The sequence below is a fragment of the Prionailurus bengalensis genome, chromosome D1 (assembly GCF_016509475.1).
Source record: "Prionailurus bengalensis isolate Pbe53 chromosome D1, Fcat_Pben_1.1_paternal_pri, whole genome shotgun sequence".
In the NCBI taxonomy this organism is placed as follows: domain Eukaryota; kingdom Metazoa; phylum Chordata; class Mammalia; order Carnivora; family Felidae; genus Prionailurus; species Prionailurus bengalensis.
Window position 1 is genome coordinate 108000889 of NC_057346.1, and position 17902 is coordinate 108018790.

The following is a 17902-nucleotide window of genomic DNA, read 5'->3' on the forward strand; positions in this document are numbered from 1 at the left end:
CCCACCAAGCTGGCTTGCTGCTCTCTGACAGGGAAGGGGAAGCAGGCTCCCCCGTGGGGACAGTCCCTGTGCCAGGAGTCTCTGCCAGTTCCCCCAACCCCCCGCCCTAACCAGTGTTCTAGGGCCAGGGCTGAGGGCACGACGGACACTGTGTGCATGGAGCAAAGTCAAGTGTTCTGCCCGAGCTTTAAGATCCCGGTGAAGGAACACTATTCACGACAGGGGGAAGTCATCTTGAACTCTACCTTAATTCTGAGAGGCGCCTGCCCTTTACCTCCACCCCCCACCCCAGGCCAGCCCCAGGCCTGCCTGGCCAGACCCGCCAGACCCGGTGGCCGCACCCACTCCACCACAGGGGCCCAGCCAATGAGCCACCTCCCCTGTGCTTTTGAAAGGGGATCCAGCCAGGAATGGTTACAGGAGCTCTCTGAGCAGGCTGTGAAGGGCAGGGGCAGCTGGGCGGCCTGACTATTTGGGGCTCTGCAGGCCGGGTTCCCTCCCTTCGCTGTTCTGTGCAGGGGCCCAGAGTCCAGCCCTGGGACTCATGCCCGACCAGGACTCACGACCCATCCCGGAGCGGTAGGAAATGGCTTGATTCCTGGGGGTGCGGGGCGGAGGGGGGGGGGGTCACTGTTCTCACAGACATAATGCCCCATCCCTCCCTGCCCTGCCTCTCCCCAACCCCTCAGCCCTCTGTCCCCCAGGAATGGGGCAGAAACTGTTCACAAGTGGCCAGAGGCCAGGGATGAGGGCAAAAGGGCACTACATCATGTGCCCAGAGAGACAGGCCTGCAGGGTAGGGGCGGGGTGGAGGTTGGACTGGCCTGCCCAGGGAGGCCACTCTGTGGGGGCCATCTGATCCTACCAGGTGGGACCCCAGACCCAGAGCTGTCCCCCTCGGCCCACTTCCTGCCACTCTGCCTAAAATGCCACCACTTGAGAAACCATGCTACACAAAGCATGGGGAATTCAGGAGCCCAACGTCAGCTGGGCTGCCACCAACTCCCAGTGACCTTGGGCTTAGCAGCTCAGTTTCCCTCCTGCACAACGGAGTCAGGCGGTAGGTCCTGGATGATCTCTGGGGGTGCCCTGGGACCCATGCGGGCGGGGTAAGGCCGTCCTCCTCACACTACCCCCGACAGGGGGCCCGGACCTCGTACGGAATGAAGTGGTTTGCAGGGGGGGGAGGGGGGGGCAGGGCGCACGGGGGAGGGGGGGCGTGGCTGTGAGTGGAGGGGTCCATACTGGGGCATACGAGGCCTTAACTTCCCCGGGCCTCCCGGGCGGAAGAGGCTGCGGGCGGGGTGCTGTCCAGCCGGGGAAGGCCCACGTGGGGCCGCCCTCGCCCCTCGCGCCCCCCTCCTGCTGACACTTACATTTTGCCTCCTTCCAGTCGGTGGAGGTGCTCAGGTCCACCTTCGCCGCCATGGCCAGGGGGGCCCAGGTGCGCACCCCGGCTCTCCTCTCCGCCCCACCGCCGCCGCCCCCCAAGCCCCAACTCCCGCTGGGGTCCGCGCGCCGGGGCCGCAGGCGCCCAGGGACGCCGGGGGGACCGCACGCGCTGCTGCGGGTCCGCGTGGCACCCGCCGAGGGGCCGGGCCAGGGGCGCGGGACGCAGAGCAGCTGCCCCGCCGCGCGCAGCTGTGCCAGGCGGCCGGACACTTGGCTCCGCAGAGACATGAGCGGGCGGCGCGGGGCGGCTCCCCGCCCACTTGGACTCTATTTACGGTGCTGGGAGAGTCTCTCCCTGAGCCGCTCGGGACCCGGCGGTGTGTGCACGCCCGCGGCGACCGGCTCCGAGCCGGCGGGCCGCGCGGCCAGAAACCCCGAGCGCGCCGCTGGGCACCCTGGAACTTGTAGTCCCGGCCGCCCGACGGGCCCCCGCACTCGTATACACACGTGCGCGCCCCGCCCGGACCCCGCGGGCTCCAGGCGCCCGGGATCGCGCCGCGCGGGAGGCTCCTGCTTCTCAGGGGGTCGCGCGGTGGCCTGGCGCCCCCTCGGGGCTCGCCGCCAACTTCCCGGTCTGTGGGGCCGCCCGCCATCCCCAGCGCGGCCCGGGCCCGCCTCTGCCCTCGGCCCCCGCCCCGGACCCTGGGCGCGGCCGCACCCCGTCCCGCCCCCCATTCCGCCGGAGCCGCGGTCCCGGCCCGCCCGCGGGAGGTGACAAGCAGCGCCAACGGGTAGGTCCGGCTCGGCGACTTTCCCCAGGCAGCTGGGCGGGGACGCGGCTGGAGCCAAATCGAGAGCAGCCTGGGAGGCAAGGGGTGGAAACAGTGGAATTGGAAGGCAGAAAATTAGATTTCCAGGAGGCGTTCTCGATGGAAGAATTGGAGGGACGTTTTCTTTGTATTTTTTTCTCTCATTTTTTACGAAGACGATGACGATAGATTTTTTAAAATATAAATATGCTTGTTTTTCTGTGCTATTAATATTATCTGATAAATATAACAGGTATTTTTTACAACCTGAGGAAGAGCCAGGGTCCCAGAGAAGGTTCCAGGACCAGCTCGCCACACTGGGGTCCACAGGCCTCTGGAGACTCGCTTCTTGAGCTGTAATTTTTTTTAAGTAGGCTCCCCGCCCAATGTGGGGTTTGAACTCAGGTCCCTGAGATTAAGTGTGGCATGCTTTATTGACTGAGCCAAAAGCAGGCGCCCCCAGGGCTATAAATTAAGGAGAAGACAGGGCTCAGGGCTTAGGTCTGGCTGGTTGCAGACCTGCCCCTGTGCTCCAGGCCTCTCTGGTGCAGGATATGGCAAGAACCCTGGGACAGGACTGTGGGGAGGATCACACAGAGAGCTGCGTGGTTACAGCTGGCACCACCGGGAGGACCAGCACAGACCTGCCTGCAGGGAGGAGGCGGTGATCAGCCTGGGACGAGGGTGGAGAGGGCAGATCAGAAGCCAGGGGCCAGGAACGAAGGGCCAAGGGTCCCCAACTCTCCAGGACCACTAGTGAGGCCTGCACGCTCTCTGGAAGAGGCCAGCAGGATGTGGTAGTCAGGCCCCCAGAATGGAGGTCATGTCACCACTCATCACTTCTCCTGTAAGTCAGCAAAGCAAGAAGGGCCCTGCCAACTACCAACTACAACCCGGACAGCAACCATTTACCGGACGCTAGGTCCCAGCTGGCACTGAACTAAGAGCCCTGCTTCCATTTGCTGTACCTCCACGAACTTGTGATGTGCTCCCAAGGGCCAGGTGAGGCAGCCCTGCCCCAGGGCACGGATGAACACTGGCTGGCGGTCCACGTGGCCCATGAGGGTCGGAGCCCAGACTTGGACCTGGTTGGTTGGTTCTCATCTGTGGTCCGGAAAGGAATTACGCAGATGTCACCGATTCAAAAAATGAAGCGTGTGGCTGACTCCGTGTATTTTTTTTATTATTTTTTTTTAATGTTTATTTCTGAGAGAGAGACAGACAGACAGAGCATGAGCAGGGGAGGGGCAGAGAGAGAGGGAGACACAGAATCAGAAGCAGGCTCCAGGCTCTGAACTGTCAGCACAGACGCAGAACTCGAACCCACAGGCCACAAGATCATGACGCGAGCCAGTCAGACGCTTAACGGACTGAGCCACCCACGCCTGCCCCCGATGTATTTTTTTTCCACTGGTGTAACAAGTTTCAGCAACTGTAGTGGCTTAAACTATATACAATGTATTATCTTTTTTTTTTTTTTATGTTTACTTATTTTTGAGAGAGAGAGTGTGAGCGGGAGAGGAGGAGCGGAGAGGGAAACACAGAATCCAAAGCAGGCTCCAGGCTCCGAGCTGTCAGCACAGAGCCCGACGCGGGGCGCGAACTCATGAACCTCGAGATCATGACCTGAAGTGAAGTGGGCGCTCAGCCGACTGAACCACCCAGGCGCCCCACAAATGTATTGTCTTAACATTCTGTAGGACAGCAGTCTGACAGGGGTCTCCCTGGGCTAAAAATCAAGGTGTTAGCAAGGCTCTGCTCCCTTCTGGAGGCTTTTTTTTTTTTTTGGTCTTTTCCAGCTTAGGATGAGGCACCCGCATGCCATGGCTCACAGCACCTTTCTTTCATCTTCAAAGCGCACGATGTTGCCTCTCCCCAACCATGCTTCCATAGTGGCCCTTGCCTGTGACTCTCTTCCACTTCCCCATTTTCAAGGACCTTGTGATTATTACCAGCCCCACCAGGATAATCCATGACGAGCTCCCTCCTTAACGTCTTCTGATTAGTAACATTAATTCCATCTGTAACCTTGATTCCTCTTTGCCATGTAAAAGGCTCCAGGGAGGAGGATGTGGACATCTTTGGGGAGCCATTAGTCTGCCTACTGTACCCTTCCTGGCATGGTCTGGGGAAGAGGATACAGGGAGAGACAGGGGCCTCAGCCATAGAAAATCTTGGTGCCCAATCAGGAGGCTGCCTTTCTGCACAGAGCATGAAATCTACATCCCCCACAGCTAGGCCTCTGAAGTGCCCGGCACACCCTGGGCATCTGTACCAGTCCTTCTGTTTCTTTTGCTGGGATTCAGCTCTGTTCTCACATGGCAGCCAGGATAGAGAAGGTTTCAGCTCACAGCCCCCCAAGTCTGGTCTAAGAGAGGCCTGGGCCCCACACCCCTGGGTGGATGTGGCCAGGGAAGCATGGTTCTGCCCCGGCAAGGCAGGACCTCCTTGTGGAGTTTGAGCTGGATCTTTTGAAAAAGGTAAAATGTTGCCAGCTATCAAAGATGTGTATGTGTCCGAGGTATTCCAGGCAGAGGGATGCACAGGAGGAAAGGCATGGAAGTCCACGGAATGCCGAAGCTTCCAGCAGGGCTATAGTGTCGGATTTCATCAGCTGAGGATCTCTAATGTTGGAGAGGGGCTCTCGTGCAGAGAAAAGCTAGCAACTGCTGCTTGTGTTTAAATTAATACTGTATTTATTAAACTTATAAATTAAAAAAAGAACTCGTCTTTCTTAAACAGCCAAGTGCAACTTGCAAATCTAGTTTTCTATTTATAAATCTACTAATTTTTGTATAAAAATAAGAACAATTACTTTCACTTATTCTTTGATGAATATTTAATTAACTCATAGGTTCAACAGATTAATTTCTAAAAATGCATACCCATTACAAACTTAGGTAATTAAATTCCCTAATAGATTTTAAACTACATTTTACAGAGATAAAACAGCTGATCTTCTCAAACTCAACAGAGGAGACCTACCCATCTAACAGGGATATATATAAGTATTTCAAACAAGGATGCTTTCTTTCTTTTTTGTTCTTTTTTCTTTAATGTTTATGTATCTATTTTGAGAGAGAGAGAGACAGACAGACAGACAGACAGAGAATCCCAAGCAGGCTCTGTGTTGTCAGCAAAGAGCCGGTCTCAGGGCTCAATCTCAGGAACCCTGGGATCATGAGCTGAGCTGAAATCAAGTGTCAGACACTTAACCAACTGAGCCACCCAGGCGCCCCTTTTCTTCTTTTTTCTTTACACCCTGAGAGGGGCTGTGGGATGAGGGCACTCTGTCCCTCCCCGCACCTTACTCTCCCCTCCCCAGCCAAACATATTTTTTTCTAATCAGTTACACAGTTCCTATATACTAATAGATTACGCTTGTAAATATCATAAATCAATTATCTTAAATGTTCAAATGCTGTTTATAAACTTAGATCCTTTTGTACGGTGTCAGTTATCCATTGCTGCATAATAAACTACTGAAAACTTACTGGCTTAAAATGATCGCCAGGGCGGGGTGCCCGGGTAGCTCAGTGGGTTGAGCGTCCGACTTCAGCTCAGGTCATGATCTCACAGTCCCGTGAGTTCAAACCCCGTGTGAAGCTCTGTGCCGACAGCTCAGAGCCTGGAGCCTGCTTCGGATTCTGTGTCTCCCTCTGTCTCTGCCCCTCCCCCACTTGTACTCCCTCTCAAAAAGAAATAAGCATTGAAAAAATAAATAACTGTAAGCCGGTTTGACAACAAATTATATTCATAAAAAAATAAAACGAATAAAGAAACTTAAAAAAATATGGAAATCCCCCCACCAAATAGAGAAATTAATTAATAATAATAATAATAATAACAACCAGGGCATAGAGTCAGCAGTTTGGTCTGGGATAAGCTGGAAGGTTCATCTGCTGGACTTGCCTGGGTCACTCTTGTGGCTGCAGGCCTGTGACAACCTAACTGGGGCGGGGGTCCCAGGATGGCCTCACTCCCATGCTGGCAGTTGGTGCTGGCTATCAGCCAGGCCCCTTGGTTCTGCCCCACAGGCCTCTTATCCTCCAAAAGGCTAGACAGGGGCAGCTTCACGGCATGCTGGTCTCAAGGACATGCTCCAAGAGGGTGACCACTGACGCTGCAATGCCTCTTAAGGCCTGAACGGGAAAGCACACTACATCACTTCCACCACGTTCTCTTATTTGATGTGGGTCACAAGGCCAGCCGAGATTTGAAGACATGAAAAAAGAGACACAATCTCTCTCTTTTTTTCATATTTACTTATTTGAGAGAGAGAGAGAGAGCGCGCGCGAGCACAAATGGGGGAGGGGCAGAGAGAGAGGGAGACCCAGAATCCAAAGCAGGCTCCAGGCTCTGAGCTGTCAGCACAGCACCCGATGCAGGGCTCGAACACACAGGCCACAAGATCATGACCTGAGCCAAAGTCGGATGCTTAACCGACCGAGCCACCCAGGAGCCCCGAGGCGTGACAGCTTAATTGGGAGGAACAGCTGAATCTCCTTGCAAAGGCAGGCGAACGGGGATGGGAGGAATTATTACAGCCATTTGATCTAATTAAAACCACAAATCAAGGGCACCTGGCTGGCTCAGTCGGTAGAGCATTCGACGCTCCATCTTGGGGTCATGAGTTCGAGCCCCACCTTGGGTGCAGAGAGTACTTAAAAAAAAACCTCACAAATCAAATGGGACGGATTGACTTAAGTGTCTCAAAACCTTAAATAAACACTCCGATATTGGCACGATGTAACCAAACTTATTCCTAAACTTATCCCTTTGTATTCCTGAATACCAAGATTCTGGGTTTGCTTCGCCGGCTTCCAGCAAGCATCTCAGGGTTTGCTGAGCCACCAGAAGAACAGATTCCCCATGACAGCAGGGCTGAAGGCACAGGGGAATCCGGGACCGCAATATAGTGAGGGTTTCCTGCTACTAGTCTGAAATTTAAGAGCAGAGCAGGACCCAGGTCTGAAGGGACCCCCAAGCCCATGCCTCTCTCCAGGAGCTTACCTGTACAGCCCAGTGCGTCCCTCTTTCCTGACAGTCCCTCAGGTTTCAACTCGACCCCACTTTTACCAGGTCGCCTTCCTTCTTTTAACCGCTTCAACGCAGGTGGGGGAGCCCCTGTGCCTCCCCGGTCCCCCTAATATCTTCACTGTGTGATCCCAGTTTTGTGTCTCCCTCCATCCAGGTTGTAATGCTGTCTTCGTATTTTACTTTATCACCTGCCTATGTTCCATTTTACTGTCTGTGTCATTGGCCAGTATTGCACAGTCATTATAATGGGAGGCGTCAAAGGGAAGACTGGATTATGAGGTTCCAAGTGTCCAGCTTGGGTAACTATAAATCACGGGCCTGGACGGCAGAGGGCGCCCCTCCCCGATTCCTCTGGGGGCAGGTCTGTCGTCTGGAGAGGGTTGCAGGCCTTAGCTGTCCCCCACCCCCTCAGACTTCAGAGAAGGCCTGGGAAGAATGTGGATGCCGAGGGGACCCTTAGCTTGAAGCATACAAAAACCTCGACTAGTAATGTGGGGCTCAAACCCACAACCTGGAGAGTCGCAGGCTCCACCATGGACTGAGTCAGCCAGGTGCCCCAACTGTAACAAATTTAAACACCACAATGGAAAGCAAAGGCCGCATGGGGTGCCTGGGTGGCTCAGTCGGTTAAGTGGCTGAGGCTGACTTCGGCTCAGGGGTTCACAAGTTTGAGCCCAGCATCAGGCTTTGTGCTGACAGCTCAGAGTCTGGAGCCTGCTTCAGATTCTGTGTCTCTCGGTCTCTCTCAAAAATAAATTTAAAAATGTTAAAACATTTTTATTTAAAATTTTTTAATATTTATTTTTGAGAGAGAGAGAGACAGAGAGAGAGAGAGAGAGAGAGACAGAGCGTGAGCGGGGGAGGGGCAGAGAGCGAGGGAGACCCAGAATCAGAAGCGGGTTCCAGGCTCGGAGCTGTCAGCACAGAGCCCGACGCGGGGCTCGAACTCACAGACCGTGAGATCATGACCTGAGCCGAAGCCGGACGCTCAACCGTCTGAGCCACCCAGGCACTCCAAAACGTTTTTAGAAACAAAAATCAGGCTGTTAGGGTGAGCCGTAACCCAATCTGAGTAGTGTCCTTGTAAGAAGAGGGAAGTTGGACACATGGAGACACACGGAGGAAAGACCATGTGAGGTCACAGTGAGAAGGCAGCCATCTGCAAGCCAAGGAGAGAGGCCTCAGAGGAAACCAGATCTGCCAACACCTTGATCTCAGACTTTCAGAACTGTGAGAAAATAAATTTCTGTTGTTGAAGCCACCAAAAGCTGTGGTATTTATTTACGACAGCCCTAGCCAACTAAATACAGCCCCCTCTCCCCATCCCCATCCACAGAGGTATGTATCAATTTTGGTAGTCAGCTAGGTAACCTTCTAGTCTCTTTCCGTGCATTTATAATCGTATATGAAGATATACACACACAAATTTCTTTCTTTTCTACTTCTTTTCTTTCTTTCTTTCTTCTTTTTTTTTTTTTTTTACAAAAATAATGTTTGGCCATACACACTGTTCCACAACTAACTTTCTTCATTCCACAGTACATCATGGGCATGTTTCCATATCAGTAGCTCCGCAAGCATTCTCTTTTAAAATGTTTATTTATGTTTTGGGGCGCCTGGGTGGCGCAGTCGGTTGAGCGTCCGACTTCAGCCAGGTCACGATCTTGGCGTCTGTGAGTTCGAGCCCCGCGTCGGGTTCTGGGCTGATGGCTCAGAGCCTGGAGCCTGTTTCCAATTCTGTGTCTCCCTCTCTCTCTGCCCCTCCCCCGTTCATGCTCTGTCTCTCTCTGTCCCAAAAATAAATAAAAAAAACATTGAAAAAAATTAAAAAAAAAATAAAATGTTTATTTATGTTTTGAGAGAGAGAGAGAGACACAGAGCACAAGTGGCGTAGGTGCAGAGGGAGAGGGGGACACAGAATCCGAAGCAGGCTCCAGGCTCTGAGCTGTCAGCACAGAGCCCGACGCGGGGCTCAAACTCACAGACTGCGAGATCATGACCTGAGCTGAAGTCACATGCTTAACGGACTGAGCCATCTAGGCGCCCCCGAGCATTCCTTTTATTTATTTATTTATTTTTTATTATTATTATTTTTTAACGTTTATTTATTTTCGGGACAGAGAGAGACAGAGCATGAATGGGGGAGGGGCATAGAGAGAGGGAGACACAGAATCGGAAACAGGCTCCAGGCTCCGAGCCATCAGCCCAGAGCCCGACGCGGGGCTCGAACTCACGGACCGCGAGATCGTGACCTGGCTGAAGTCGGACGCTTAACCGACTGCGCCACCCAGGCGCCCCGCGAGCATTCCTTTTAATGCTCACAAATATTCCATTCTCTGGGGCAGCATCCTGTTTTCTTTCTTTTTCTTTCTTCTTTTGCTTTCTCTCTCTCTCTTTCTTTCTTCCTTTCTTTCTCTTCCTTCTTTCCTTCCTTTCCCTCTCCCTCTCCCTCTCCCTCTCCCTCTCCCTCTCCCTCTCCCTCCCCCGTTCCTTCTCCCTCTCTTTCTCCTTAGCTCAAACAACAGAGGTTTCTTTTCTCACAGTCGTGGAGGCTGAGAATCCTCGAGTAGGGTGCCAGCATGGCTCAGGTTCTGGTGAGGACACTCCACATGGCTTACAGATGGCGGCCTTCTTGCTTGGCCTGCTGGCTTGTCCTTACACGGCAGAGAGACAGAAAAGAAGCCCTCCAGGGCTTCGCGTTATGAAGGCGCGAATCCCATCACGAGGGCCACCTTCCAAAGTCTCTGCCTCCAGGATCATGACAGTGAGGGGTGAGGGTTTCCGCACAGGAATTTGGGGCACACAATTCCGTCCCGAGCAAGAGGCAGCATCCCAGCATCCTCCACGGAGGCACGTGGTTATCATCCCTTTGGCTGTCACAAACGGGGCTGTGATATACACCCTTGTGCCACCAGGCTGGGCTTACCGGTGGGATAAATTCCTAAGGGTGGAATTGCTTTTTTATTTTGAACTGATGTTGCTAAGTGTTACCTTCCCACCGGCCGGACATGAGCGGGCCCGTTTCCCCACACTCGCCATCTCCACCACTTGGTAGCTCTCGAGAAACCGGTGGCGGAAAGGAGACGGTGAGCTTGTGACATCTGGTTCTGCGGGGAACCAACCATTAGGTCCAGAGGATGAGCAGAATCGGGAGCGAAGAAGTCCGGGGGAAAAAAAAAAACCATCAGAGAGCCCCTCTCGGAAAGGCCAAGGGACCCACAGTGGGAGCCAAGGGGTGACAGGTTTCGTTCGCTCATTTGCCACATGCTTACAAGTGTGCACAACGTCCCAGGCCCCCAACTTCGCCCAGCAGTGAACAGATCACCGGCCCTGCCCTCCTGGAAGCCACGTCTAGTGCAGGAGACACAAAGTAACCAAGTCAGCTAGTACAAGTCATTTCAGGCAGCGCTTGGAGCTGCCGAGAGAGAAAGAGAGAGAGAGAGAGAGTTCAAAGAGCGGAAAAGGGCCAGAGAAGCCGAAGCCTGTGGAGGTGAGGGGAAAGGGGGAGGGCCGAGTGCCACGTGGGGTGTGGATTCCACACACGGGGACACCTCTGGAGGGTGTATTGGTCAAGGTTGAGGACCAGCTGACTTTTTTAAATTAAAAACATTTTTTTTAATGTTTATTTTTGAGAGACAAGAGAGACAGAGCATGAGCTGGGGAGGAGGAGAGAGGGAGAGGGAGACACAGAATCCGAAGCAGGCTCCAGGCTCTGGGCTGTCAGCACACAACCTGATGCGGGGCTCGAACTCACTGACCGTGAGATCATGACCTGAGCCGAAGTCGGACGCCCAACCGACTGAGCCACCCAGCGTCCCCAGGACCAGCTGCTTTTTAAGGGTGCCTCTCGGCAGCCTGGGAGACAATGGCACTGGGACAAGGAGTTGGGACAGAGCTGGAGAGGAGTGCCCGGAACAGGCACAGCTCTGTATCAGCAGGATTTCTAGCATCAGCAGAAAAGAAGGAAGCAGAGAAACAGCCCTTGGGGGGCGGGGGGGACCCTTCTGGTTATGTATTGTTGTGTGACAAACTACCTTAAGCTAGTCTGGTTTGACGGCGGGAAACAACAGCCATTTGATTGAATCTCGTGATCTGTGGGTTAGGGCTCAGCTAGGGGATTCTTCTGTTCCAAGTGGCCTCGCTGGGGACACTGTGTGGTACTCAGCAGGAGGTGCCGCTGGGCTGGAGGGTCCAATGTGGCTTCCCATTCATACCTGGGCTGGGACGGCTGAACAGCTGGGGCCTTCCGTGTGGCTAGCTTGGGGTCCCTTAGCCAGTCAACCATGGCAGCCTTGGGGCAGTCAGACTTCTGACATGGGCAGCACAGGGGCTCCGAGAGGGAGTGTCCCAAAAGACAGGAGGAGGAAGCTGGCAGTTTTATAAGGCTTGGAACCTGGCGCAGTGACACTTCCAGTGTATTCTATGGGTCAAAGTGATTGCAGAGGCCACCGAATTCAAGGGACATGGACTCCCTTTCAACGGAGGCAGGTATCCGTGAATTTGCACTATCCTTATGTCCCAGAATGCTCCTTCACAGCCTTCTTAGTGTTGCCTGTCATATTATGTGCCCTGATCAATTTATTATTAATTAATTTTTTGAGAGACAGAGAGCAAACAGAGGAGGGGCAGAGAGGGAGAGAGAGAGAGACAGAGACAGACAGAGAGACAGAGAATCCAAAGCAGGCTCTGCACTATCACCACGGAGCCCGACGTGGGGCCTGAACTCATGAATTGTGAGATCATGACCTGAGTTGAAGTCAAGAGTCAGATGCTTATCCCCCTGAGCCACCCAGGCGCCCCACGCCCTGATCAATTTAAATCTGCTTTGCTGTGTAGCAGGCTTCACTCCCAAGTTTCAACCAAGCTCAGTCGTGCAAGAAATATGTCTTGTGTTTCCTTGGGTAAGACTTTCTCAGCCTCAGTTCACTCGGGACCACGTAGTTGCAGGGAGCTGGCCTGTGCACGGTAGGATGTTCGGCAGCATCCCTGGCCTCCACGTTGTGACGATCACAAATGTCTCCAGGGATACCTGGGTGGCTCAGTGGGTTAAGCGTCTGACTCTTTGGTTCAGGTCACGATCGCGGGGTTCGTGAGTTCGAGCCCCGAGTCGGGCTCTGCGCTGACAGCACGGAACCTGCTTAGGATTCTCTCTCTCTCCCTCTCTCTCTGCCCCTCCCCTGCTTGCACGCGCTTTCTCTCAAAATAAATACATAAACTTAAAAAAAATTTTTTTTTTTTTTTAATGTCTCCAGACATTGCCAAATGTCCTCTGGGGGCAAAATCGGCCAGGTTGAGAACCTGAACCTTGGGACCAACCCATTCTGACTCCAGCTCCCTACCCAGCCCCCTCCCTACCCAGCTTGTGAGGAAACATTACCCCAGTTACGACAAGGATTCTTGTCGGGGGATCTCGGGTTGCAGGGGGAGAGTGTGTGGCGCCCTAACCCTTAGGAAGAGCTCCAGTCCACCACCATGGCTGTTGTCAGTGTCCTCACTGGGCTCACCTCCGCGGTTCCCTGAATCCAAAGAAGCTCTCCTCCCACCCCCCAACCCAACCCTGTACCTCGCACAGGATACGGCCTGTGAGCACAGGCTCTCTCGCATGACGTCTTGCAAAGTTGTCCCCTCCGACTCCGGTCACCCGCTGGCTCAAAGTTCCCCAATCAAAGCTAGAAGACGGCTGGAGAGTCTGTGGGTCTATGCTCAGCTGACGGAGTTTGCTGACAGACCGGACGTGGTTGTGGAAGACGGGGGTGAAGGACACCTCCAGAGTTTTCAGCGTGAACCAGTCCGAGAATAAGGAGGACATTGATGGGAAGGAAGTCAAGGGAGGGACGATTTGGGGGGAGAATATTGGGAGCTCCGATTTGAACACATCGGGAAGTCCATTAGCCACCAAGTGGAGACATTAAGGAGACAGCGGGGTGGACAAGCCTAGAACTTGGGAGCAAGATCTGGGCTGAAGATAGAAGTGTGGGAGTCATCTGAGACAGTATTTATAGCTACGAGACTGACTGAGATTACCCTGGGAGGGAACGTCAGCGGTGAGGTCCCAGGCTCGGCTCTGGGGCTCTCATACGAATAATTATCAGATAATAATTACCATCATTTTATTCTTTGAAGCATCTGGCACGCTGCCTGGCTCCGTAGACAAGTTCACTGAATGGAACAGAATGCTGTGGCACTTGACTTCCCCCCCACACTCTCCCTGCTCCTCAGGATTTAGATTCTACCTCAGCAGGAGAGCAGGGAGTTAGAATCGCTCGGTTAAGTGCGCGTGAAAATATTCTTTAGGCATTTTTCAGAATCCGGAATGGAACTCTGCTCTCACTTGCTTGCAGAAGGAAAATCAGGCTGTCTTAAATCCCCACTCCAACGTTTATTTATTTTTTGGGACAGAGAGAGACAGCGCATGAACGGGGGAGGGGCAGAGAGAGAGGGAGACACAGAATCGGAAACAGGCTCCAGGCTCCGAGCCACCAGCCCAGAGCCCGACGCGGGGCTCGAACTCCCGGACCGCGAGATCGTGACCTGGCTGAAGTCGGACGCTTAACCGACTGCGCCACCCAGGCGCCCCTTAAATCCCCACTCCAAAGTGGAAGTTCTTACCAAAACAGAATTCCACGTTCCACAGACCCCGAGAGTTCTGAGCTGCAACGATTCCCCAACCCACATGCTCTGGAGTTTGCTGAGCTCCGGCTCGTTTTCTTTCTTCTGATAGCGGGAGAATTTTTAATTGGGGGGGGGGGGGTGCCGTTCTGCAGAGAATTTGGTCACACACGTTTACTCCTTCAGTCTCTCATTCGCTCCAGGATCTACGACCTCAGAATCGACTCCAAAGACAGGCTTCGGCATCTTGCTCCCCACCCTTGAGAGCAGAAAGCACCAAAATAGCAGCGTGAATCACTCGGAAACTGTCATGTAATGCACGGGCCAGGACACCTTCTGCGGCACAGCTTCTGCTTATGTTCCAGGAATCTGGGGAAGGGGACACTGGCGGACTGCATCACCGCCTCCCCGGCCCACTCGAGAGAGCTCTGAATCTACAAAGAGATTTGAAGAAGCCCAAGTCGGTAAAAAATTGTAAGAGCTGACATTTCTTAACATTCAGGAGTGACTCTACCGTGACCTTGGATAAACTTAAGCTTTAGGGTCTTCTATTCACAGCCCTTCTAACTTGTATTTTTGTCTTCTCAAAGGCGGCTTTCAAAATTTTGTTTTGGGTCTGACAATACTTGAGTGTGGATTATTTTGTCCTGTCCTCAGAATAACCTTGGGAAGTCCTTGGAACTTCATCATCTCCATTTACAGGCAAGGACACTAGAGCATAGAAAAAGCCTTCTTTGGGTTCCTTGAAAATTTCAAACTTGTTTTAACCTCAGGGCCTTTGCACCTTCTGTTGTCCTGTCTGGAACTCTGTTCCTGGCTGGCTTCTCATCACTCCAGGTCCAAGGGGCCTTCACTACTAACCACCTGCCTCTAGGAGCTCCTTCCTTCCCTGCTTCCCTGGTTACTCTCTATCCCTTATCTTTTGATATTTTTATAGGACTCATCATTCTTTAGTTATCTTCATTTCTACATTTGTTCTTAACAAACGCATATAGTGCTTGCTCTTTAGGCAGGCAACGTTCTAAGTGCTTTACAAATATCAAACAATTTGGGCGCCTGGGTAGCTCAGTGGGTTGGGCATCGGGCTCTTGATTTCGGCTGAGGTCACCATTCCCTGGTTCGTGGGTTCAAGCCCTGCATCAGGCTCCACCGCTCCCACCGTCAGATTCTCTCTCTGCGCCTACCCCACTTGCATGCGCAGGTTCTCTCTCAAAATAAACATTAAAAAAAAAAATCAAACAACTCGATCTTCACAACTCTGACGTTAACTTTTTCGGGGCCTCCAGGCGTGCATTCGACTCTTGGTTTTGGCTAAGGTCGTGATCCCAGAATCATGGGACCAAGCCCCGTGTCGGGCTCCGCACTGAGCGTGGAGCCTGCTTAAGATTCTCTCTCTCAAAAACAAAACCCTTTTTCATCCATATTTTAACATAGAAGCAACGGAAACACAGGGAGGCTAAGCAGGGTGCTTGAAGTCACGCAGATGAGTTGACTAGCATCTCTCTCTCTGGCTAGAAGACACCACCCACCCCAACGGAAGCCGCGTCTGTGAGCCCCAGCCTCCGGAGTAGCGTGCCGCCCGTAACAGGACCATTGGAGACGTCAGTGGTGACGAGACCGGGTTATGCAGAGGGAGGAACGGGAAAGAAGCCTGGAGAACAGCTGTGGGGGGAGGCAGCAGTGGGATCAGCAAGAGTGCGGTGGTCTGCAGACATTGCCAAGGACCAATGAAAAGATCTCGTGGACGGGGGTATTTAGCAGATGAGTTAAAAGAGGCCCAAAGCCTCGGAATCACCTGCCTCCTTCATGCCCCGTGTCCGAGGCACGAACAGATCCTGTTGGCTCCTCCAGAAGTTGGATTCCCAACTTTCCCCACCCCTCCTCCGCTCCCACTGTGGCCCACGGCACCGTCGCCGCTCCCCTGGAATACCACAATGGTCTCCTAAGAGGTCACCTACACTGCAGCCAGAGTCCTGATCCGTCAAGATCACATCACTTTTCTGTTCAAAATGTGGTGGCATGAACACAATGGCCTCTCACCCTGGCAGGACTCGGCCCTTGCTTCCTCTTGACCCAGCTCTCCCACTTCCTCCCTGCTCCCACCATTCTGGCCACCTCAGTGCAGCTTCCACCCCAGGACCTTTGCATGTGTTGTTGCCTCGGACTGCAAGGTTCTTCTTCAGATTTTCCATCAGACTCACTCCCTTAATTCCTCAGGCCTTTTCTCAAATATGACCTTCTCACTGAGGTTTGTGTCCTGGCCAGGTTATTAAGAATGTAACACCATCACCCTCACCTAACACTCCTTAACCCGTTCCCTGCTTCATTTTTCTCCACTACACTTAAGCAGATATGCCCTAGAAACTTTTTAGGTGCGTCTCCCTCGCCAGAATGAGTGCCACAGGGGGTGCCTGGGTGGCTCAGTCGGTTAAGCGTCTGACCGGCTCCGGGCACGATCTCACAGCTTGTGGGTTTGAGCCCCGCGTCGGGCTCTGTGCTGACAGCTCAGACAGAGCTTGGAGGCTTCTTTGGCTTCTGTCTCTCTCTCCACCCCTCTCCTGCTCTCTCTCAAAAAGAAATGAAGACATTAAAAACAATTCTGGAAGGGGTGCCCCAAGAACAGCGATTTTCGTCAGCTTTCTTTACTGCATTTTCTCCAGCGGACCATCGCACCTGACACATTCAATGATATTCGATGGGTCGATGAACACCTACTACGTACCAGACTCTGCGCAAAAACGGACACACGTATGGTCCACAGTGAAAGCAAGTGAGAGTGGGCAGAAATTAGTCTACTTGTTGGAGGCGGACTGTTAAGGAACCCTGACAGCCCATCTCGGCCCGGCAGGGCGCGGGAATCAACCCGGCAGAGTTGGTGGAAGGGGGAACCCAGCAGAGGGAACAGTTTGCAGGCAGGCTCGGAGTGAAGGAGCCCACCTAGGAGAGGTCAGGGGGCCGGAGTCTGGGGCTGAAAATGGGAGGGCAGGGAAGGAGGCGGCCAAAGCAGGCCTGCCGGATCACACAGGCCCTGAGCCCCAGTCTAAAGCCTCCAAGAGTTTCAAGCAAGGGGTGCGGATCTGCAGTGACCTTGGCTGCAAGGTTAAGAACGGACCAGAGACAGCTGGGATAAAAGAGGAAGCTGGAGAGACAAGCCATTGCCATAGAGGGGACACTTAAAACCCTGGGCAGGGACGGCACTGGGGACGGAAGGGGGGATACAAGGACACAGCAGGCCCCAAGACCCTCATCCAAGCCTTCTGCAGACCTGTCGTGCGGCTTCTTTGTTCCGTGAAGCACACACCGGCCCAGGAGGAAAAACCAGCTTCTCTCCTCCACGCTCTAAACCCTTTGGCTGCCCCGGGTGCTCTCGCACGTTGCCCTGCCTCTCGGCTGCAAAAGGCCCTCCCGGGGCCGCCACCGCCCGCCAGTAGGTGACCGAGCGCGTCACTGACGTCATTGTTCCCTCCCCCCCCCCCCATCCTCAAATAATGGCTCCCTTCACCGAGCGGCAAAGAAATTCCTGCATGAACGGGACACCTCCCACGGCCCCGCACTGTCCGACCCGTTAACACGAGGGGATCCAGCGAGTCCCCCCGGCCTCCCCAGGGTGAGACCCCGGGTCCGTCCCACCCAAGTCCCAGCTCCTTCGGTGTTTTCGACCCTTCGGCTACTAACGGCGGGATCTGGGCACGGCCCGGGAGCTCTCCCGAGGTCGACCCAGACGTCGCCCCCACCGGCCGGGACCCGGGGGCTCTGCGTCGCCGGGGAGCAGCGGGTCGCCTGGGCCGGACTCGCAGTCCACGGAGCCGGGAAGCGGCGCGGAGACCACCCCCCCCCCTCCCCCCAAGCCGCCAGAGCCACCGCGGCAGAGAACCGCGGGGTCCTGAGATTCCCATAAACCCCTGCAGAGCTGAAACCCCGCCTTTTGAAGGGTAGCCGTTTGAGCCTATCACCGCAGAGTGTAGGCAACTCTCCGCCCAATCGACTTTTTTTTTTTTTTTTTTTAACCTGAAGGAGGTTCCCTCACGGAGTCCGTCAGCCCAATGGGAGAG

At 53.9% G+C, this 17902-nt stretch overlaps 1 protein-coding gene and 1 long non-coding RNA gene across 2 annotated transcripts in view; one reads left to right on the forward strand and one right to left on the reverse strand.

The window, feature by feature from the left end:
- The window catches only part of MACROD1 (mono-ADP ribosylhydrolase 1), a 142472-nt gene extending 140664 nt beyond the window's left edge, over window positions 1-1808 (reverse strand). Inside the window, 3 exon segments of the mRNA XM_043581512.1 lie at window positions 1377-1464; window positions 1467-1550; window positions 1552-1808. Of these exon segments, the coding sequence (XP_043437447.1) occupies window positions 1377-1464; window positions 1467-1550; window positions 1552-1680 (301 nt within the window). The 5' untranslated portion in view covers window positions 1681-1808.
- Window positions 436-14399, forward strand: LOC122483944. Its single transcript, XR_006297506.1, has 2 exons — window positions 436-579; window positions 14054-14399. It is a non-coding gene; the product is annotated as an uncharacterized LOC122483944 (long non-coding RNA).
- Window positions 14400-17902: the final 3503 nt, after the last annotated feature.